The sequence below is a fragment of the Strongylocentrotus purpuratus genome, unplaced genomic scaffold, assembly GCF_000002235.5.
Source record: "Strongylocentrotus purpuratus isolate Spur 01 unplaced genomic scaffold, Spur_5.0 spur5_scaffold_17, whole genome shotgun sequence".
Taxonomy (NCBI): Eukaryota; Metazoa; Echinodermata; class Echinoidea; order Camarodonta; family Strongylocentrotidae; genus Strongylocentrotus; species Strongylocentrotus purpuratus.
In genome coordinates, this window is record NW_022145602.1 from 2,547,307 (window position 1) to 2,570,824 (window position 23,518).

Here is a 23,518-nt window from a genome sequence, read left to right on the forward strand (position 1 = left end):
TCTTATAGGCCTATGTATGATACACCAGTCTTTAGCTGTTAGTAATATTTGATCTTCTTGTTAATTTAAGTAATGATAATATGTTAAGTTATGTTAGTAATATTTTATTTTCTTGGTAATTTGAGTAACGTTAATTCCATTAGTAATATTGATTTTTTTTTTGAAGTAATTTTGATTTGTGTACAAACATGTACAGCGCTTTGAAACTTTTGTCACAAGCGCTATATAAATTGTTCTTATTATTATTATTATTAAATACTTTTTAAATCAATAACAAAACCTTTACTTTTCAATGAGGAAATATCACAGCTGAGAAGAAATAACATTTGGTGAAATATATATCAAGGGAACAATTATTGTAACTAATTCATTTAAATATTATACAGATATTGACTGGCGGGGTGTGTAATATAACTTTATTTGGACCGCTGAAGGGAGTTATATTTTCTGAAGTGGTTATATTTTCCCGAAGCGCGCAGCGCTGAGGGAGAATATGGTGAGCGGTCTAAATAATACCCCCTGCCAGTCAATATCTGTTACATTAAATAGCCTTGGTTTGAAAATGTAGGGGTGGGGGTTTCCTTTTTTCCGAGGACAAACCAAATTTTAGAAGAAAAAGTGAGGGGAAAAAATTGATGAAAACAAAATATTTCGAGACAATGCACAAAAAAATCTCCCAGAATAAGCAAACGTTTTTTCTTAGGTTGAGGTTTCCTTTAAACACTTGGACGTAAACACACTTACATTTATTCCGAAATCTAAGGTCATTTGTGTTTGAATGAATACCGTTCTGCATGGGCAGATTTTGGATAACCGAGTATTATAAAGTGTACAAGAAACCAATAAAAGAGACGAATCTCAAACAAAATCTTCAATGTTTATACTGTAATGTGGCCGAAAAGTAGGTTTACAGGACAGATAGAGGGAGGCAAAGACACAGGCAAAAAGCACAATATTGAGAGAGAAAGAGAGAGAGAGAGAGAGAGAGGGGGGAGGGGCAGAGAGAGAGGGGGGGGGGAGAGAAAGTAAGAGAGAGAAAGAAAAAGAAAGACAGACAACGATAGAGACAGAGGGAGAGAAAGAGAAACAGACGGACAGACAGAGATAGAGAGAGAGAAATATACAGAGATAGAAAGAGGCAGAGAGAGGGAGACAGACAGATAGACATACGGACAGTGATAGAGAGAGAGAGAGAGAGAGAGAGAGAAAGAGACGGAGAAAGAGAGAGAAAGAGAGAGAGAGAGAGAGAGAGAGAGAGAATTCGGGAGACATCATTTCCAAAACATAATTTGACTCAGACAATACGTCGTAATGGTCCAAGGACATTCATTTTAGTAAACACAGAAACATCACAGTATTTTTTTCATGTTGGTTTATTAGCTTCATATCAACAGTCAAGCCAAAACGGAAGAAGGAAGAAAATCAAAGCGGGCATAATTTCATTCTAAAAAATAAAAACACGTAACTTCTTATATGCATCAGAAAGCATCAAGTATACGTGCCTGACTGCTATTCAGAAAGCAGTACGAACTTTTAACAATAAATCCTACCCTAACAGCAAACTATTCTAGACTAAAAGAAGAGCAGAAAAACCAGAGAAGCAGACTGGTGAAAGTTTGGAAGGAAATCGGACAAAAAGTTAGAAAGTTATGAATTTCTGAAAGTTTGAATCACTACAAGGTAATGGGCACTATATGACAAAGCGCGTGACAAATTGCCCACATCTTCCAACACACATAATGGCAAAAAAAATTCTTTTTAAAGATTAAAGACTCGGGAGTGTCTTTCTGTTTAGAGGACATTCGTAATATGCTCTCCACAATATAGTTTGTGTAATGTCTCAAGCGAGAAAGTGCCTAAGAGAATAACAGAAATTTGTGGCATTTTTGTACTCGACAAATGGGAGACTTATCCCTAACTCCAAAGGCAGATTGTCGCCTGACCAAATTATTAAAGTCGGGGTACTTTTGTTTTCTTTAAATTGTTGTTGTTAGTGTTTTTTGATGTGCTCTGTTTGTTTGTTTACATTGGGCTTTTTTGTGTGTTATGTTGTTGTATGTGTGCGTGTGTGTGTGTGTGCGCGCGCACACGTGTTCGTGTGAGTGTGAGTGTATATTAGAGAAAGATAGATAGAGAGAGAGAGAGAGAGAGAGAGAGAAGGATAGTGAAGGTTGACAAAAAACATTGCAGAGAGCGAGTGTGGCCGACATTATTACCATAAACATATTGACTCAGACAATACGTCGTAATGGTGAAAGGTCATTCATTTTAGTAAACACAAAAACATCACAGTATTTTTTTTCATGTTGGTTTATTAACTTCATATCAACAGTCAAGCCAAAACGGAAGAAGGAAGAAAATCAAAGCATTCTCTGTTTAATCATTGTTGACGGTTGTACGTCAAATGAGTTCTAGCCTTTAGACAAGGCCTCATGTCTGAAAGACGCGGAGTGACTTAAAAGAGACTAATCGCGAAAAACCCGAGTGAACGCCAGAGCGAGTGGCCCAGCCAAGTAAAGACACTCGATCGCGCGTTCACCCCGGGTCTCTAGACTCATCTCAGCGGCTAATTAGGGTGGACATAGCCAGAGTCACGAGGCCTTGTCAAAAGGCTAAATGTGCTCCTGTGAAGTTTTCCCTGCAATCAATTTCCTACCGAAATTGAATTCATAACGCAAATTCTGGAGGATTGTACTCTAACCGCAGCTATATTAGTTACTCAATGAAGACAATCAGATCATGTAAAAACATGCAAAATTTGACAATAAGGAACATTCTTGTTTGTTTGTTTTACCTGACTACTTAGAAAGCATTTGTAGTAGTTTGAAGTTTGAAGTTTATTTATTCCACATTTACATAAAAAAACAATTCAATTTTTTTTTACAAGCTTATATTAAGTCAGAGTAGATTACACACACAAACCAAATTAAAGATTTCAAATCAAGTATAATGTACGGAAAATAAGTATATACGAAGTTTCGAAATATATAGATTTGTCAGGCAAGGTAAAACAATGTAACATGTGGGGAGCCTAAATAAAAAGCATAGCTTGTATGTGAAAAAGGTATTATAGGAGACGAAAACGGAGTAGTATAGTATGAGATTGTAATCACATACACGAAGAGTGAATGTGAGAAGGAAAGAAAAATAGAATAATGAGTATAGGAAATAATGAAGGAGAAGAAGAGGAAGACGAAAAATAAGTGGAAGAAGAAGAGGCAGAAGAAGAAGAAGAAGAGAAAGCAAATTTATGAAATCAATGGCATTGTAAAAAGAAAAGAAAAGACAGCTTTTAGTAATCTCCGAAAACCCTGGTAATGAGGATTAATGCCAATACCAAAGGGCACTGGCACCTCGACTTGGTTTCAAACCTGGGACTTCCCGGTTAAGAGACCGATGCTCTACCACGGAGCCATCGCGCATCCGTATTCTCATTGGCAGAAGAAACGATAATTCGATCAAGGATGGAAGGGGAAAGGGAATACCTGGTAGAAAATATGGACCACATTTGTAGCAGCATCAAGAATATTGTTTCCCAAGGGGTTATAATTTCACCTCCCATAATTCAATATATAAATCTTATATTCTCATATTACTATTTATGTTTCATTCATAATATTTGTTAAATTAATTGGTGAGATTCTCAATTTAATCTGTATATAATAAAATAATGCTTTCGTTTTCCACGTGAAACATAAAACTGTTTTATTTGCAGCATACTTATAGGTTACCTTCCTTCCAATTATACCATGCGAAATAATCATAATGTATATCATAAACATATTTACAAAATGCATCTTCTTCACTCACTCGTTAAAAGGGAAATAATCCTATTACACAAAAACCCTCCAGTTAGAAGTCCACCACCGCCAACAGTTCGAATAATAATAATCAACGGAAATTCAATCAATTACAAGGAGATCTGTGATGTATTCATAGAACGTTCGGAATAAACTGCTATAAATGCATCGAAAACATACTTAAATGTGTGAATTTTTTACAACTCTTTGGTCCAATCCAAAATCTATCAGTTCTACATGGTATCTTCACCACTCTGTACCAGCATTATCATACGAAGCTCTAGAAAGTCTCTTCGGTAGAGCTAGCCTCCTGTCTCTGGATTTCCGCTGGAGTCCGAGTTGGGAACGGGCCGTCCTTCAGGTCTGCTGAGCTGTTCTTGAGCGTTGAGCTGGGTTGTCCAGAACCGGAACTGACCGCAGAGGGCGTCGTCAAATATTTAGGTAAGCAGCATTTGAACTGGGAACGCCATGTCAAGCGCACCTGAGGCTGTCTAACGCAATAGAGCATGAAGATGAAATACCCCTGAAGAGAGTTCAGTACAGTGAAGATTCCTTGCACAACCGCACTGGCTGGTTGTATGATGCTCAGGTAACCAACAGACCACGTGAGACCCATAAGAGTCAGGATGCAAACTGCGTTCTGGAATTGTCGAATCCGCAGGCGCTTCTCTGTTTTATCAAGGTGTCTCCCTTTCATAGTTTTAGTGTTCAGTCGCATGAGGACCCGAACATAGATGACAAAGTTGAAGATCATGACGACACCAATAGGTATCAGGAGACCACCGATCAGAGACCAGAATGCAAGGAAGCAACTATAACACAAAATTTAAATAAAATAAAACATCATCTGAACGGATTTTTATTCATGAATTAAGTGTATAGCACGATCACCAAGACTTTAGAAATGTGCAAACATTACACTGACATATTACATAATATTAATACAAATATTAAGGATGCCAATGTTACATTAGGCGGTAATATAGGCTCTTGAAATGGCCATTAAATTGATTTTCAATTTCTTTACGATCGTGTTAAGTCATGATGCCAATATAATGGGGTGTTATCTCTTACAGAGTGTCTAAGAACGCGAAATTCAGTCTGTCACAACCAGGTGACATTAGATTATAAAATCATAGCATAAAATCATAACAAAAAATAATAACAAAGTACATACAGAATGTTATAGGTTTCTTGATAAGAAATCGATAATTTCACCATTCAGTTCTTTGCGCATGCCCATATTAAGAACTAACTTTCATTATTTATAACGTTCACAACAAATCGCATTTGAGATATAAAACACCATTGTTTTCATAATGCAGAAGTAATTCCCCCTGCACTATCTTTGACGGCAGAGGAATACAAAACCCGATGTGTTTAATAACAAAAGATATTCTGCATGACGAAACTTACAAATCTGTCTGTGCGTAGTATTGTCTTGAAGCAGCTGCAGTAATCCCGACTATTAACAAAGGGCAACCTACAAAAAAAAAAAAAAATTGAGAGTGGTTAAGTTCATATTAGTCCTTTTCTTCCTCTCCCTGTCTTTCCCCTCTTCTTTCTTCTTTATTTTTGTATTTCTAATTCCTTTCTGTTTTTGGTTCTTTCTTTCTATATTTCTTTCATTTTTGTCTCTCAGCAAGTGACCTACATATATAATGAAAATTTGCTCATCCTTTCAGGCTTTGTTATTGATTTTTACTTTGTATTATGTTTTTAAGCTCGAACAATTTCATTGAATTAGTTTATAAGGTGTAGTAATAACGTTATGTGTTTATGCTACTTGATTGTATGATTCTATCTTGTTTTAATGCATATAGTTTTAATGGATTGTCAGGGCCCTATGAAAGACAAACTTTTGTTGAACAGGAAACCCTGAAGAAATATAAATGAATGGAATAACTAAAATGAGATGAAATAAGTGAACGGGTTCGGGAATTTCTCCAGAACAGTTCTACTACATATAAGGGGCTTCAAACAAGCACTTCTTTAAATTGTATTCCTTTGCCAACAATCATGATAAGTGTGAAAGATAAATTTCCTACATTAACTTTTCGGGCGAGGGGAGGCGGTAGGTGGATTCATGTTATAATAACCGCTTTATCGGTGCCCCGACGGGCATACGCATCTTCGGAAAACCGAGTATAGCCAAATACTCGGTAACAGCGAATAACGCACAATGAATATTCTGCCCTCTCGCTCAAAGTGTGGCAATTGATGTTAATATATCTATTAAAAAAATAATGCTGTGGATACATTTATTGCATATGTTTGCCGACGGAATAAGGGAGGGGACATCCCATGTCCAATCTTCTCCTTCTAGTAACGCCCCTGTATTAATTCATGGAGCAGATGAAATCTTACCCCATGCGATCAACGAAGCTTTCTTCATAAACCGTGGCAAATAATAATTTCGGACCAGTGCGAGGAGATTATGCATGTTGAAGCCCTCAACGGCCATCCAGAAAATAGCTGCCAGGATGAAATATTGGAGGAATGCAGCCAGGATCGAGCAAGGGAGAGGGGAGAGCTCAGTCACATCCCGTTTAGTGTCCACTGATATCATGACTATAAAGACCACATAGAGTCCTAGCAAAGCACAGCAGAGGGATAGGAGAATCTGGTTGGGTTTCCGGTCTCGAAGCTTTCTGAGAGATGAGAAAGAAAACCAGAAGATGCTCTGTGAATGCTGCATTATCATAATAAAATAACTAAAATTCATAAACAAATTTACCATTTCCTTAAATTCTCTAAAATGACCTTTAACTGAACATGTGGAAGTCTCAAGCTGACTTGAAATAACTTTTTTGAAGGAGAGGATTATTTGATTTGTTTCAGTTAGGGTTCAGGTTAGGATTAGGATAATCACATTCTTTTATCATTATGTTTAATATCGTTGACAGCTTTATTCCGAAACAATCTACATTGGAGGCGATCATCATCGTATTAACATGTGGTGGTTGTTATTTTACCTGACTGCTAAGAAAGCATAAATGCTTGTACGTAAGGAACCAGACGGCCGACGGCTTTAGGTCCTCTCCGAGGGACCTGGTAATGAGGATTAAGTTACCAAAGGGCACTAGCGCATCGCCTTGGTTTCGAACTCGGGTCACCGGATTACGAGACCACTGCTCCACCGACTGACCTATCGCGCCCCCTCAATTTAGACATGTATTTATTTTATTAAATGTTGATGTCTATATTAAATGAAACAAAAACGAATATAAATTTTAAGCGGATTCAAATTCTTCTCCATGTGCTGAACATAAATGGTTTCTTATTATTTATGAAGACAACGTTGTATAATAATTTGGCACTTGATAATGGTACTCACTTGTTTGTGGCATATGTAAAGATTGTCATAACAAGGCCCGATATTGAAATCAGGCAACCAACATAGCTAACGATCTTGAGGATGAAATCTGCCTCAACCGATAAATGTTCTCCTCCATAGATATCCTATAACGAAAAGAAAATAAAGGTTCGAAATTAACTGAGAAAACATGACATTGTTATCTATTCTGAAATCGTCCACTTAGACACAAGGTAAGCCCCTATTATGGGATTCAAATTTCAAATCTCACGTTGACCTTATAGGCGTAATAAAGAAAAATGATTAAACAATAATTGGGTCTTATTTACCCCGAGTAGCCACATTGGTATTGCACGCTGATTCTTTATCCGATGGAGTGAGCATGGACCTAATAACCTAATAAGTTATTAGGTCCATGGAGTGAGGAATTAAACATAGGAAAAGCAGTATTTCACTAGATCAAAGAAATAGAATCAAATACATGATTTATTCTACGGAAAAAGAACCTCGTATGTGTAATAACTATTATTATCACCCCAGTGTTTCCCGGTATTCAAGAAAAATCCCTGGGTTTAGAGGGACAATGTGAGCACCTTATCCAATGATGGAAGCACAGGAAAGGATCGAATCTTGGATACGACCTCTCGTATGTGAGTCAATATTCAAGAGTCTAGACAATTTAATAGTTTTAATATTAAATCTCCACCACCTTGATCTTCGCCTACATTCTGCAAGCCGAAGATGACGTGATTTCTGAAAAGCCTGGGCGTCCGAGTTCGTTGAGTCCCTCATCTTCAGCGGCTTGCAGGAAATGTGGGCGACAGAGGTATGAAATAAGAACCGGCCTTTTATTGACTAGCGAGTCAAGGGCCTCTACTAATAGACCACAGTGCTCTCAGACTAATGAAAGACTGGGACAAAATCCTGATGGAAATGAACGAATCCAGACCTCTAGAAAGAACAGAGCCATTAAATGAATGGCTCTGAATAGAGCGATCCATCCGTATTAAATGCTTAAGTAATTATCATTATTTTTTATTTTAATAGAAATTATGTATGCATGTACGTTTTTTATACGGACAAAACCAAACAAACGCCAAAAATATTTAAGAAAAAATACCCACTTCGTAAAATGTTGATAAGGACACGAAACTTTGGGTCACGACATTTTCATTTTGAAATGTAGTTGATAAACCGTAAAATAATAACAACTTTAAAACTGCTGTAAAAATTCGCGCCCAATTAATCAAATGAGTCATACTCATACGTGGGACTTATTCGAATCTTGGTTAATAATTTATTTACCATACACGGCAAACATGTCTTTTTCATTTAAGTTATTTTTCCCCATTCCAAAAACAATTAAATACAAATAATGTACATTATTAAAATACAAAGAATACATACCTTAAAAAAAGCAATTAAGTGAGAAAGGGGGAGATAAGATGATGAACCAGTACTTGGAGGGAAGGGATACAAATGCACAGTTGCTTGTCGGGGTAAATCACCAAACTAATCATATCATATTTATTTTTTTATTTTAAATAAATTTGTTTTGAAGCTTTGGAGTGATACAGAGTTGTTGATGTTATAGGTTGATCAATTACATAGGACTTGGCCTCCGTACCTCACATTTTTTTGTCCTTGGGTAGTTTTAAAGAATATATAATATAGTTTATGCAAGCTTCTGATATGGATGGAATCATTTCATATATACTAGTCACTATACCTTTGAGGCAAAGACCTGTTAACATATTTTAGCATAAAATCTTGACTGGTAGATTTAGCCTGTTCAATTCAGTAAACAGATTAAGAATGAATCAGTTTACATGAAGATATTTCGGACGAAGAGTTTAACACGTACCATGAGAATTCCGAAGTTAGTCAGATGATTACACTCGCATTCAATCCTGTCACTGGTGTCATTACTCGTCTTGTTACATCCACGTTGGGACCAGGCTTTGTCGTCAAAGTCCCAGAATACACACTGAGCATCGGTCCCCTTCTGAAAATAAAGATAAAGTACAAATTAAACGGATTAATTAATATTTTTCTCTAAAATGAAGTATAATATAGTTCATTGTTATTGTAAATTGGTTTTGTTGTTGTTGATGGATCTATGAAGTTCTTTGTTGCATTTGCAAATTATTGTTTATGCCAATCAGTCTATGATATCACAGTCGAAGGTTTACACCAGATTCTCTTGATTTGTCTTACATATCCTCTCCATCTCTATTTCCTTACCTCCTTCTCTCTCTCTCTCTCTCTTTCTCTCTCTCTTCACCATAGGTCTTTACTATTTGTGTATCCTCATGAACCCATTAATTTCTAAATCCATTTCTGCCAACTTTTAGTATTCTCTGCTTATCAATTCGTGTCATTTTAAAACGTAAATATATTCGTTGAGTGACGCGATACAGTTCTGTATTCGCTATAAGTTCAATAAATTAATTGTCATATCTTCTTACTGGATTTAGAGGAGTGAACGATATCCTGACTGGTTCGCTCAAATCCTCCACCTTTTCGTTATTGATAGACGCCGAAATGATCCTTGAATTCAAGGTTCGATTGAATTCTTCCACATCTTGGTTGAACTGCGCAATCCCCGTATCCTGGAACAGAGATGGCACGCGATACGTCGTGATGACGAGACGCCCTCTGCGTCCAGAAAACTTGTCCGCTAAACCCGATGGGATGAAGAGTGTAGCCTGTGCCTGGGCGGCTTCTGGCTCTTGCGTTAGGTCACCTCTATCCACCTTGAAGTCTTCGTCAGAGATGCTCTCACCGTCATCAGTTACAGCCATGAAGACAGTATAACCCTGGCTGATGTCCTCGGTGGTCACATCAAGTACCTGAAACGGAAAGACCGAATGAGGGTGTTTTTTTAAAATATATAATGTGGAATCGCGAACAATAGCCAGTTCAGGTATGAACAGATAATTATTGACAGCTGGTCACAAAAACCGTCCCTGCAATACGAGCCTGAAAATAGGCCAATGAAATTAATTCGCTACTGCTCAGATGAAGTTATGTATAGCTAATATGTAAAAAATAAAATTAGTTAAACATTTTAACATACATAACATAAGAAATGTGTGGGGCACAAAATATGGAAATGTTAAAGCGTGCACTTATATCGAAGAAAAGTTATGATGTATGACAGAAAAGCAACTAGACCTAGAAGCTAGTCTGACTCTACAAGAATCATTCCGAAATCAAAGAAGTTCTGTCAGCCTAAATTTGTATGGGAGCTAGGTATATTGTTATTGGTGGTGAAGGGAAAGGATATAATGACAATCGAACAAACACCTGTAGTACGTATTCCTCGATGATCCTGCTCGATATGACACTTTTCTTAAGTACCCGTTTGCACTACGGTCAAGGATCGATTCCCATGTATAGTTGGCTGTGTGACGTTTATAATTGTTTCTTTTGTCAGGTACTGAAAGCGATTTTGATCAAGTTTAATGATTATTTAAATTGGTTGAGATTCACAAAACTCTTTTCAGGCATGGCATACAGGAAGGTTCATTGAGCTGATAATAATTTTGTACAAACACCTAATCCCTCAGTCGTTCATTTGAGTGGTATGACAGCCAAAGTAGAATGTCAAATATATTGGACATTTTCAAAACTTCTGTGTCCTTTTCTAAAATGATTGAAACTACAGACTGACTGCCCTACCTCAGCAGCAACATTGGTTTCCACAAACCGACTACTTCCATTTTCCACTTCTACGACAGCAAGCTGTGCTTCGAGAGCCGAGACAACACGGCTTGGAGAGCTATTCTCTTCTTCGGCCATACCAAGCAGTTCGTCAGGTAAAGCTGCGATGTTATTTACAATTCCTACCATAGATTTCGTCACCTATTGTTCAAGAAAATGAAATATAGTATGAGTACCAGTAAATAGTTCTGATTGAATCGTGACAGAATAATGCTGAGATCTCCCTTTGTAATTGACTTATGTAAGTATCACCTTGACAACTCTAGTAATTACTGAACAGCACTTTATGAGACGTGGAAAAGGGGACCGTAAACTTGTTTATTAGCACGTCTAGGTATTAAATACCGGAAAGTATAGCGTAGTAACCATACGGTTGTTCAAGCATTCAGCTGATAGAAACAGGTATTTTTCTTTAACCATGATTGAATAAATAGATCCAATTGAACTCGAAACAAATACCCACCTTTGTTTCTGTAGAATTTATTTCATTTATATCCTCGAAAAGTTCTGCAACCACATTGATACCCTCTAGGAAGATGTTCTGGTCCATGCGTGTGACGTCTTCCAACTCTTCAGCAACATTTGCTACGTTATCTAAGGTGATTTCTACCTGCGAAATCAAATGCAGAACTTATCAAACAGAGAGAGAGAGACAGACAGAGAGGAAGATTGACAGAGAGAGAGGGAGAGAAACAAAGAGAGAGATAGATGAGAGAGAGAGACAGGAAGAGACAGAGATAGAAAGAGGAAGAGAGATAGAAAGAGGAAGAGAGAGAGAGAGAGAGGGAATACGAGAGAGAGAGAGCGAGAGAAAATAATAAGAGAGAGAGAGGAACAGAAAGAGAGAGAGAAAGAGAGAGAGAGAAGGCTAGCAAAATAGGACTTACTTTTATAATAAAACGTGAAAGTTTTGTTTATACCATAGACCTTGGGTTTTCCTCAATAACTAAATATAAAGTTGTTGTTTTTTTAATTTCAATTTAATTTCAGTTTCATTTATATCTAAATTCCCTTGTCAGTCCAATTCCATTACTTTTTCAATTTGATTCCACTTCCGATTTAATGTTTATTTGATAACAACGTCGTTTCAAAATGATGGTCCTGAAATTCAAAAATATACTGACGTTTCTTAAGATCTCAAGAATCTCTTCAGCAGTCAAGTTCTTTCCGCAGCCCACCTCTGAAAAACAAAAGTTATATATATATATATATTAAATATTGATACAGATTTTTTTTCTCGGCCGCGTCATACCAAAAGACGTTGAAAGACGGGAGGTTGCTACTACCTTGTTTGGCGTTCAACAATAAAGGATAGGCAACGTCGATCTGGCGCTGCTCAGTGGCTGCCGGGCTCACGATCAATTGGGCAAAAAGAATTACCATTTTTGGTTTAACTTAAAAAAAAATTGAAGTGGACTTTAACAAATTATTATTATTATTATTATTATGATTAGCCTATGGATATACGCTATTACTACATTAACAAAGTTAAAAAGTGAGGAAAGGCCTCCATCCCGACACACAATGCTCTACAAGATCTGCTTTTAACTTGATTTCTCAATGTCCTTTAAGATCCGACTTAATTTATGATAATATTATGCCTTTGTTTCTTGAATGCTTTGATTACTTATAGACATTTGATAATGTATAATTATTTGCATAAATTACCATGAATATGCAAATGAGTGAATTTTTCAAAAAATTAAAGTTATCATATTATTCTATACACTTCACTTGACATGCGTGCAAATTTTCGCGGAGATCGACAGTTTCACGGCCGAGATCTTAAGGGGGAGCCATAATGGCCCCCACCCCGGCTGTACTAAGACCTCAAATAGTCCGGCCTTTTTAGGGTTAAGGCACTGCCAGTGACTGCCAGGACGTCACACGTAGCAGTCCACTATGTCGACGTGCAAATCTAAAATTCCATTTAATTGGGTAGAAGTGACCAACATAGGCACGAAATCGTTTAAACTCACCGGTAAATGCCGTTTCCAGTGCATTGCAGATATCTTTAACTCCATTGTAACCGGTGTATCGAGAGATCAGGTAGCTCGTGACTTCAAACCCAGGAACATCGATCCCGAAGATAGGTTCGATGATGTCATCAATTGCGTCATTCCCAATCATCATACATCTCTCTACGTCGGTGAAGATATCGAGGAAACTCTTAAGAGCATCCCTCCCTAAGGCCCTCCGTTCTGCCCCTATGTGTACACACGAAATAGAATACAAAATATGTTAAAGAATGTAACAATCGGACACAACTAATATAGAGAGATACCAAACGAAAATTCCATGCGACGCAAATGCAAAAGAATGTCTTTGACTCTACAAGGTGATGTAAAAACTTAAATGCAGTATTTCAGAATTATTTTAAGAATTATTTTATATAATAATATGAAAGACATATTGTTAGTCCTATGTGAAGCATAATTTTTGTAAATCCTAAGGCAAAAGTTACGGCTTTATATTTGATAAGCTTCGGGACAGACAAAACCACCCCTATAATGAGTGTAAGATCCCTGTCGGAAGGGGCTGGTCCAATATCATCAATATGCTATTGGGGTGATAGTGTAAAGTCCGTATTGATCCTAAATGCCTTACGTCCATATGATAGAGCCTGTTGAATGGCCTCGCAGATAGCATCCCTGCTGTCATGTCCAAGCATTTGAGATCCTATATCTGCCAAATCGTAGATGATTGGATAGTGGGGCGATGTCTTGGAGATCCCGACACTTGAAAGGAACTGTTCCCAATCTTCACAAAAGTAGGGGGCTGCTTGAGGAAGCACTGCGCTGGTCAGCTCAGTGAGAAATCTGGTGGCCACTTCGGGTAATGATGGTTCTAGAAACTGCTTGATATTGGGACATACGGTGGATTGGTCGGAGATGTTCAAGCCGTAGAGGTCTTTGGTAGTATTACTTAGGATTCCGATGAAATCAAACATATCTTCCTCCGCCATATCTGCTTGCCTCCGCTTCCTGTTGCCGTCGTCCGTGGATATCAAATCAGTAAAAACAGCTGTTAAATCAGTACAGGAACTCTCTGCGTCGAAGACTGCCAGGTCGTTGGCTGCTACAAGTACCTCTCTGCAGACTGGCTCATAAAAAGCAGAGAACGTGCGGAAATCGGGTATCATGGACTCAAAATCTGGCAGGATCTCAGTGCATCCAAAGGCTAGAGAATCAATGGTACGTTCCTGGATCCATACTCCCCCTGCGGCGTTGATAAAGAACTCGACAGTCAGATTAGTGTCTGGGATGAACCGGAATGGAACTGGGTCTGGTAGATCCACCACAGCTGGGGTTTGAAAGGAGGAGAAACAATAAATATTAACAAAAACGATCGCTCGGATTTTCAAGAAATCAGCTCAATGGCAAGTTCTAGACCCTATTGTTTATCCCTTAGACATGTGAAACGTATTGCACCTTATGTAAACATAATCTTTTTTTTAAGCCAAAGTTTTGCCGCGCCTTGTCTGGACGAGCCGTTAGAAACATGTTTGGTTTGCGTAATTAGTCACTATAATTGGCGCATTTCAATTTGAGCCTACATTTGTTTTTCGAAAATATTTGTAATCGTGATAATACTTAACTTAAAATGTACCACATTCACAGGCTATAGATCATTGGCAAAGATTACAATAATAATTATCACATGAAAATAAATCTAACTCAATATATCGGTTTACTAACATATTCAAATGTATGGATGTTTCTTTCCTAGGGGACATATAATAGTGACGAATTGTTTATTAACCTTTTATCTATGAATGAACTACAATACTTGGAATCCAGTCAGGATACGTTAGATGCTGCTTTGTATGGCAAGCCTCGGGCAAGCTGTCAAGTTGTCAAGAACAACATTTGTTTAAAAAGTATTCATTCGATTTGAATATGTTAGTAAACCGGTCTATTAATTTAGGAAGAGGCAGATCTACGATTTAGGGTGCGTTTAAGCTCAATCTTGAAGGCAGAATGAGCGATTTGAAACGCTCATCGTAAACGCTCATCGTTATCGCAGTTCCACGGTGTATTGTTTATGCTCACTGCTCTGGCTCCTCCAGGCAATTCTCGCTGGGTGGCCTTGCAGCTGGATTCGCAAACCTGCACTGCGCATGCTACGTAGACCCACTAGAGGTCCTTAAGACAGACATAGAGAGGGCTAAAAAAATGATGACAGCCATCCATTTTCACAGTTTTCATGCTTGCTGGGCTACGCCCCACTAAAAAAGGTAATACGGTCACGTGGTTTGATGACACATTTGACATCATTGCGGGCATGTCCGATTTGATAATTTCATAATTTCATAATTAGGAATGACGAAATTGCCAGAAACGTACTGGGATTATCAAGTGCATATTATGTTTCGGATAAATGTCTTGTTTTCAATTAACATCATAGTTAGCTTTTTAAAGACATTTTCACCGGAAAGACGCCTGTAGTGACGTCAAATGCGTCATTACTGAAACTGGGTTGTTTTTCTGCGCCTTTTGAGTCGTCATTTTTTTTAATGGATTCCAGAATTATTGATGATTTCTAAGGAAAATCAATGTCATATTCGGAATCTCCGTCAAAATTTATTCTACATGTCTTTTTCTCTCCATTTTTTAGCACATTTTGGTTAGAGTGACCCTTTAACTCTGCATGTGTAGCCCTTTCTTTTTCTTTGAATGATACGATAAATGCACTCTCCTGATAAATAAGTGAATAAATAGATAATCATGATGGTAAGCTCACTTGTGAAAGCATTCTCTACGAAGATGCAGAGCGAATCAAGGGGGTTCGGTCTTTGGAATCCCGTGTACTGGTAAAGCTGTTCATCGGTAATCATTATTTCGTCGCCGATGTTGATGACTGGTTCGATGACGTCATAGACTATTCCATTGGCCAGCATTGAACACCTGGCGGAGTTTGTCGGGATTTCTAAAAGGCTGAGAATTAAATCCGTTGAGAATGACAGTCTCGCTTCACCATTGTCACCTGTATTGTGACGAAATAAATAAAACAAAAATAAATATACAAACAAACTAAACAATAATTTGGGTGTGGTTAAATATGACCTTAGAAGATTTTAATCGTTGCAAAGGACATTTAAAACTCATCAGGGAATAAGATCAATAATTTTTGGAGTAATCTTAACAGCACAAACACACGTTATACTAGCTTCTCTTGTATATTGCATAATTGTGATCAAACTAATAAAGCGAAGGTTGGATTTCTGATATTGACCATATAAAATACTTTGTAATCCTCATCGTTATTTGGATAGCAGTTTGGCAGTTTATCAAGTAGAAATCCCTCCTGAAATGGACTGATGTTTATCTTCTCATATACGTTCACTATTATGACACGAGTTAAAAAGTTAGGCCCCAAATTCTAATGCCACAGGTTGGGTGTAAAGAGTACCCATGAGATGCGGGGGTAGAAATTCTATGCCATTTTTCTTTCATTTTCATTATTCCAAAAAACGTGTCAGTAAATCAACTCTTCCTTCTAAAGCAATATAATATCATGACTAGTACCCAAATTTATCATTAAATGAAAATCTTACCTTGGACGGAGAGTGTTTGAGTGATAGCTTGACAGATTTCCTCCCTGTTGTCGTACCCCATAGCTTGAGATCCTATACGAGCAAAATCCTGGATCAAAGGATACTCTGGAGAGGTAGAGTTTATCCCGAAGTCCTGGAGGAAACCATCCCAGTCTTGGCACAGTGGAGCTGCCCGGGGAAGCAACGCACTCAGCAACTCAGCCGCGAACTGAGAGGTCAAATCTTGAAGAGATGGCCTCAAGAAATTCTCCTTGACGTTGGTGCAGATGGTGTTGATTGTAGATGGGTCATTGATGATCATGTTGATGTCGATTCCATAGAGGTCTCTGGTGATGTTGGTCAGGATTTCAATGATATCCAGGGGATTATCCATGGATTCAGGGTATTCCGTGGTTGGTCCTGCTTGTCTGCGATATCTTCCATCACTGCCCTGGGACGTCAAGTTGGTGATCATTATCATAGGGATTATGTCATCATCACACCACCCCGTTGCGTCAAAGGCATCTAGATCATCAGAAGCTTCGATGACGTCATCACAGACCGGACCCCAATACAGACTTCTCTGGTCTACCTCTGGTATTACCGAACCTATATAAGGTAGGACCTCTCTGCAAGCATAGACCATGGAATCAATGACACGATCCTGCTGCCAGATGCCGCCAGCAGCGTTGATCAGATATGGGATTGTGAGCCCAGGAACGATCTCTCCTGGGTTGACGAATGGCTCATCTTCCGTTGCAGGTAGCGTAGTATTCTGACCCGATACTATGGCAACCAGCAAAGTGGTCGCAAGGACGGTTAGAAACGCCTTCATGGTAGACAAGCTCTTGGATCTAACGCTGTGATGTTCTCTGACGAAAATTAACTCCTTAGTATCTGTATAAAACAAAAAATGGCACGGAGGACAGAAAAGTGATTAGTAACTTTATACAATTCTTGTACGGAAATGAACTCCTTAGTTTATGCATTAAAATAAATAGTGAAGAGGACATAAAAGTGATTCTTGTACGAAAATAAAATCCTTAGTTTCTGTAGAAAAAGGGCGTAGAGGACAGAAAAGTAATTATTAACTTCGTATACAAAAATGAACTTATTAATGTTTGTATTAGAATAAATAGCGTACAGGACATAAAAGTGATTCATAACTTCATAAAATTCTTGTACGAAAACGGAATTCTTAATTTCTGTAAAAAAGAAATTAAAAAAAAGCGCATAGAAGACAGAAAAGTGATTAGTAACTTCAAAACATTATTGCACTTATTTGTCATTTACTGTCACTCTCCACACGAGAAAGCTCTCTCAGTATTAACATAAGAGGACTATCTCTCTATCTCTCTCTCTCTCTCTCTTCCCTTCTCTCTCTCTCTCTTCCCCTCTCTCTCTCTCTCTCTCTCTCTCTCGCTTCCCTTCTCTCCCTCTCTCTTCCTCTCTCTCTCTCCCTCTTTATTTCTCTCTTATTATTCTATTTTACCTTCAGTTCAATGGCATGATAGTCAAATGATACCGAATGTGTGTACCCTGTCGACTGAACTAAATGGTATCCATGCAATGTACAAACTCCAATGCTGGTGCCTAAAGATAATGCTTCATTCCATCTTGATTGACCATAGTGACGATACAAACAATCAATAAGATAGCCTCCGACCTTTTCATACACTGTTGCTCATATAGGTGGAATATTTTTGTTTTACCCCAATTTATGGAATTATTTTAAAATAATTTAAAAATAATACACAAAGAACGTTTAAACAATTTTTAATTTTAAGTTTTACCTTAAGATTTTTTTTTCTTTTTGAGGCCGCCATCCTAGTCAAGCTTCGCTTATGATTGCGGTGTCCTGCACTTTTTTCAACTGATAGTTTGGATAATACTTTAAATTCATAATAATATGTTAAGTTTCGTTATTATATGTACATATGTAAAAAAAAAAAAAAAAAAAAAAAAAAAAATGTACATGAAAAGTTATTATTGTATGTATATTTTGTATTATAATTTACGTTTATATGTTCTTTGTTATTTTGTTATTATATAAATTGGAAAAATGCAGAAATAAAATAAAAAAAATCATATCAAATATTATATGTAACCCTAAATGTATACATTAACAGGACATATCAAAAACCGGTATATTACCCTAACCCTAACTCTAGTTTCATTTCAAATAATTCAAATAATAATTTACTGTTCATAGATGATCTTTTAAATAATTAGCAATTTTCTAAGTGTAATTTTTTTTGGACTCACAATGTTTGAATTATTAAGGAGGTTTGATAAAGTCAACCTGTGAAAAAAGTGCCTAGAGCCATTTAGGAAAGACTGATCATGTACATGTATAGTACTTAAGACCTGATGTAAACATGTACCTGAAGATTTTGAAATGATTATAATGGAAATATAGCATAAAAATATTCATATTTAGAATATGAGGTCATTTGTTCCGGTTATTAAATGCACTGAGAAACCTCAACATTTTCATCTCTACCTGAACTCATTCATTCGCAGCGAGCTAACCACGTTGTTATTAATTCATTTATTCATATGCCACATAGTTTGTTTACTCTATATAAATTCAGTATATATCACCCCTAAATTATTTCTACCATTGTTATTTATCGCTTTTTATCTTTTATTTGCATTTGATTTCCAACCTTTTGGTTGCAATGAATAAGCAAAAACATAATTAGACCAAAGCTATGTTGGTCCGGAGCAAACTGTAACAGGATATAGAAGTTGCCGGTCACGTCCATCATAACTACAGAAACGAAAAGAAAATTCATTTGGGGGTTTTTCCCTTCCCCCCGAACTGTTTGAAGACAATTCCACAGCTTTAGCATGTATACTATACATTTGGAGATATAAACCGTACACGGGCAAATTTTAATATACCTATAAAAATAGACCGCTTTTGTGTGAACCCGGACATGCATTATGATCACTACTCATTAAAACGTACTTCACTCATGAATTCGGAAAACTAATATTTTTTATTCCAATAAAATACCCTTGGCTCGCTTCATACGACCTCGAAAGCAATGCGCATGACACGTGCACATACACGCACAGACAGAAATTAATTATCAATAAACATCTATGTATTTACCTTGCCCCCATGGTTCTAATGTAAGTCGTCACAGTGCAAGATACCTCCCACAATAAGTGGAACAAATTGCATGATCTTTTGTCAGATCGAGCATAAATAAATAGTTTCAAAAGCTCAATTGCAAAAAGGTTAGTATAATAGGTTATCCATCCATAATAAACAAGTTACCAGAATCGAAACATATATTCACAAAACAAAATATTCTAATGACGCATTTATATACCGCAGTTTTTGTTGACATATCTACCAATGCGTAAGTAACCATATGATAAAAACGTATACAAAATATATGTATATATAATTATATAAAGGTAGTTTCAGATAGATCATTACGTCAGCGAGCTCCAGGGGGGGGGGGGGGGGATGGGGGCGTTTTACAAAGCCTTTTTTCAATGACAAAAAAAAACAAAAATCAGTTACAAATCTGCTGATAGCCAAACAGAAGCAAGGATTTTAGTAGCTTATAACAAAAACTGTCATTTGTCACTGATGACAAGTTTTGTGAAACGCCCCCTGATTGTTCAATCATTTCATAAAACCTCGAATAGTTCCCTCGCCCACAAAGATTATGGAAGAGAGAAAACCTCCTAGGAGCTCCATGATTTAACCTAAAGCTGTTCTCGCTTTCGCATGTCACAACTATCTTAATCAATACGTTATGAAAGAATATTATGTTCATACACCTTCGTAACACTTGGTTCGACCAAGATTAACTTTAATTCTGTGTCGTGTTCATACAGTGATACATCCGGAGCAGGATATGTTTCACAAACTAGCTCTACATGAAGAGACGGGTAATTTTAGATGATGATGGTGATGATGATGATTTTGATGAGGATGGTGATAATGATTAAGATGGTGACAGTGGTTTTCTTGTAAGACATATCGGCTTTTTATAGTAAATTGGTTGGACTTTACCAATTCGACAAATGATGTACATAACATGGATCTGGTCTGATATATTTCGAAGACTGTAGGCCTATACCATGTTAGTCCAAAAAACGTTTACACCTAGAAAATTGCTAATTATTTAAAAAAATCTTCTTTGAACAGTAAATTATTATACATGTTATGAAAGAGTGTTTTATCCCAAATCATTTGGTATCATATTTGTGTGGTATGTGTTCACGCTTGGATGAACAGGAGGCATTGTTTGCGAGAGTGCAAAAATCGACTTGCGCCAAAGTGATGCCTATATACAGTATGTATTATGTTGGAATTAGCGGAGTGAGGGAATGAATTAAAATGTATCCAATAAAATGCATTGGATATGCTTTTTTGCAGAAGCAAAGTCACATACACGCGCACAGAAGTTCGTTGATATTTGATATTAGATATTTGATATGTGTGGCATGATTAATTTTGTAAGGGATGTTATTTGGATCTGCAAAGACCGAATTAAAACCCAAATCCCAATTGTTTTATTCAGACATCATATAAGCAACTTTGGCGCAAGTCGATTTTTGCAATACCCCCTGTTCATCCAAGCGTGAACACATACCACACAAAAATAATACCAAATGATTTGGGACAAAACACTCTTTCATAAGATGTATAATAATTTACTGTTCATTTATGATCTTTTAAATAATTAGCAATTTTCTAGGTGTAAATTTTTTTTGGACTCACACTGTTTGAATTATTTAGGAGGTTTGATAAAGTCGACCTGTGAAAAAAGTGCCTAGAGCCATTTAGAAAAGACTGATCATGTACATGTATAGTACTCAAGACCTGATGTAAACATGTACCTGAAGATTTTGAAAAGATTATGATGGAAATAAAGCATAAAAATATTCAGATTTAGGATATGAGGTCATTTGTTCCGGTTATTAAATGCACTGAGAAACCTCAAATTTTTCATCTCTACCTGAACTCATTCATTCGCAGCGAGCTAACCACGTTGTTATTAATTCATTTATTCATATGCCACATAGTTTGTTTACTCTATATAAATTCAGTATCATATCACCCCTAAATTATTTCTACCATTGTTATTTATCGCTTTTTATCTTTTATTTGCATTTGATTTCCAACCTTTTGGTTGCAATGAATAGGCAAAAACATAATTAGACCAAGGCTATGTCGGTCCGGAGCAAACTGTAACAGGATATAGAAGTTGCCGGTCACGTCCATCATAACTACAGAAACGAAAAGAAAATTCATTTGGGGGTTTTTCCCTTCCCCCCGAACTGTTTGAAGACAATTCCACAGCTTTAGCATGTATACTATGCATTTGGAGATATAAACCGTACACGGGCAAATTTTGATATACCTATAAAAATAGACCGCTTTTGTGTGAACCCGGACATGCATAACATGATCACTACTCATTAAAACGTACTTCACTCATGAATTCGCAAAACTAATATTTTTATTCCAATAAAATACCCTTGGCTCGCTTCATACGACCTCGAAAGCAATGCGCATGACACGTGCAAATACACGCACAGACAGAAATTAATTATCAATAAACATCTATGTATTTACCTTGCCCCCATGGTTCTAATGTAAGCCGTCACAGTGCACGATAATGAATACATACCTCCCACAATAAGTGGAACAAATTGCATGATAATTTGTCAGATCGAGCTTAAATAAATAATTTCAAAAGCTCAATTGCAAAAAGGTTAGTATAATAGGTTATCCATCCATAATAATGGCTACTTGTGACATTCTTTTTCAACCGATTTGGGGATGATGTTATAAAAACTGTGTTATTTAAAAAAATGAATGTAGAGTGATTACAACTTTCAAAATTCCATATGTATTAAACAACATGGTTTGCAGCAATAATCTGAAATGTGCAGGCATATACAAGATTAAAATTTAAAATACATATATATTGTGATATAAACCGTTACATGCCGGGGAGAAAAATTTCAGTTGCTGCCGTTTTTGTTGTTATTACGTTCTACGAGTCAGAAAAATGTCCCACTTTTTAAAAGTTGTATCGTTTGAAGTATGAATATTTAATCATGGGTTTCATGATATCTCTTGATAGAGTTATCCTCCCAGTATGAAAATGGTACCTAAATATACTGGGAGGATAACTCTATCAAAACATTACTCTTTATACTCTTTATGTTGACCCCTCATTCGACATAAATTTGCTCTCTGAACCTATTTCCTTGTTAATTTCATTGTATTCTTATTATCTGTAATATTACCCTTCTACATGTATTTATTTATATCAAATTTCAATTGGTTATGCTACGTGTGTATTGTATATGATTTTTATGAGGAATGAAATAAATTCCATGCCATATATGATATATACATAAATATACGAAAACAACATATACCGCAGTTTTGGCAACTCTCCTGAAAATGAATACAATGCGAAAGAAAATGTGACGACCCCCTAATCTCCTTTCGAATTGCACAAAGACACACACCTCCACACACAAACATATAATATACTATACAATGTTGTAGTAAAAATTAGTTGTGGGCTTCGGAATACTTCCAACAACAACAAATGAATAGGTTTAACCAGTTGAAGATAAATCATTCCGTGAAACGTCTGAATGTTTGAATTTTCGCAAAGACATTTATTCAGCTTCATGGCGGAATAATTTATTTATTTTCAGCTTGTGTTATGTATCATATATATATATATATACACTGTTGGTCATAATGGTGGAATATTTATTTTTACCCCAGTTTAGGGAAGGATTTTTAAAAATTATTTATTTCTAATAGATCTAAATAATGGCATACATTCTCAGATTTTATTGAATATTAATTTGCGAGTGTTTGTTTTGCGTGACTGCTTAATCATATGTGTGCTACTATGCTAATCAGCTAAGGGACCTACGTCCTTAAGTCATAATTGACAGTAATGAGGATTAATGCCTCACAAAAGGGCACTAATATATAGCTGATCGATACGATTTTTATCCTGGGGCCTCACAGTAACGAGGCCACTGCTTAGCCCCTGAATGACTGTACGCAGTGTTTGCTAGGGTACGCGGCCCCTTCCACAAATCCCCCAAAACGAAGAAAATGCAATAAATTGT

The 23,518-nt window shown here is 36.8% G+C and overlaps 2 protein-coding genes across 2 annotated transcripts; both read right to left on the reverse strand.

The window, feature by feature from the left end:
- Positions 1 to 3,717: 3,717 nt before the first annotated feature.
- On the reverse strand, positions 3,718 to 12,972 carry LOC105445330 (adhesion G-protein coupled receptor G6-like). The gene is made up of 10 exons (XM_011680752.2): positions 12,822 to 12,972; positions 11,967 to 12,022; positions 11,306 to 11,452; positions 10,801 to 10,983; positions 9,585 to 9,968; positions 8,981 to 9,121; positions 7,138 to 7,262; positions 6,168 to 6,451; positions 5,217 to 5,283; positions 3,718 to 4,612 (listed from the first exon to the last, which is right to left on the reverse strand). The coding sequence occupies exons 1-10, from the start codon at positions 12,970 to 12,972 to the stop codon at positions 4,081 to 4,083; spliced, it is 2,070 nt and encodes a 689-aa protein (XP_011679054.2). The 3' UTR covers positions 3,718 to 4,080.
- A 430-nt stretch (positions 12,973 to 13,402) lies between these two features.
- On the reverse strand, positions 13,403 to 17,213 carry LOC105445329. The gene is made up of 3 exons (XM_030988099.1): positions 16,400 to 17,213; positions 15,586 to 15,828; positions 13,403 to 14,145 (listed from the first exon to the last, which is right to left on the reverse strand). Exons 1-3 carry the CDS (start codon positions 17,211 to 17,213, stop codon positions 13,403 to 13,405), a joined length of 1,800 nt encoding a protein of 599 aa, XP_030843959.1.
- Positions 17,214 to 23,518: the final 6,305 nt, after the last annotated feature.

Excerpts from the sequence above, each read along its gene's own strand:
- LOC105445330 (XM_011680752.2), bottom strand. The coding sequence starts at position 12,972 with ATGATTGGGAATGACGCAATTGATGACATCATCGAACCTATCTTCGGG. Across the intron at positions 11,453-11,966 it reads TTCTTGAGATCTTAAGAAAC|GTAGAAATCACCTTAGATAA; the intron begins GTCAGTATATTT and ends TTGATTTCGCAG. Across the intron at positions 9,122-9,584 it reads CGTTCACTCCTCTAAATCCA|AAGGGGACCGATGCTCAGTG; the intron begins GTAAGAAGATAT and ends CTTTATTTTCAG.
- LOC105445329 (XM_030988099.1), bottom strand. The coding sequence starts at position 17,213 with ATGAAGGCGTTTCTAACCGTCCTTGCGACCACTTTGCTGGTTGCCATA. Across the intron at positions 15,829-16,399 it reads TCAAACACTCTCCGTCCAAG|GTGACAATGGTGAAGCGAGA; the intron begins GTAAGATTTTCA and ends GTCACAATACAG. Across the intron at positions 14,146-15,585 it reads CGTAGAGAATGCTTTCACAA|CTGTGGTGGATCTACCAGAC; the intron begins GTGAGCTTACCA and ends TTCAAACCCCAG.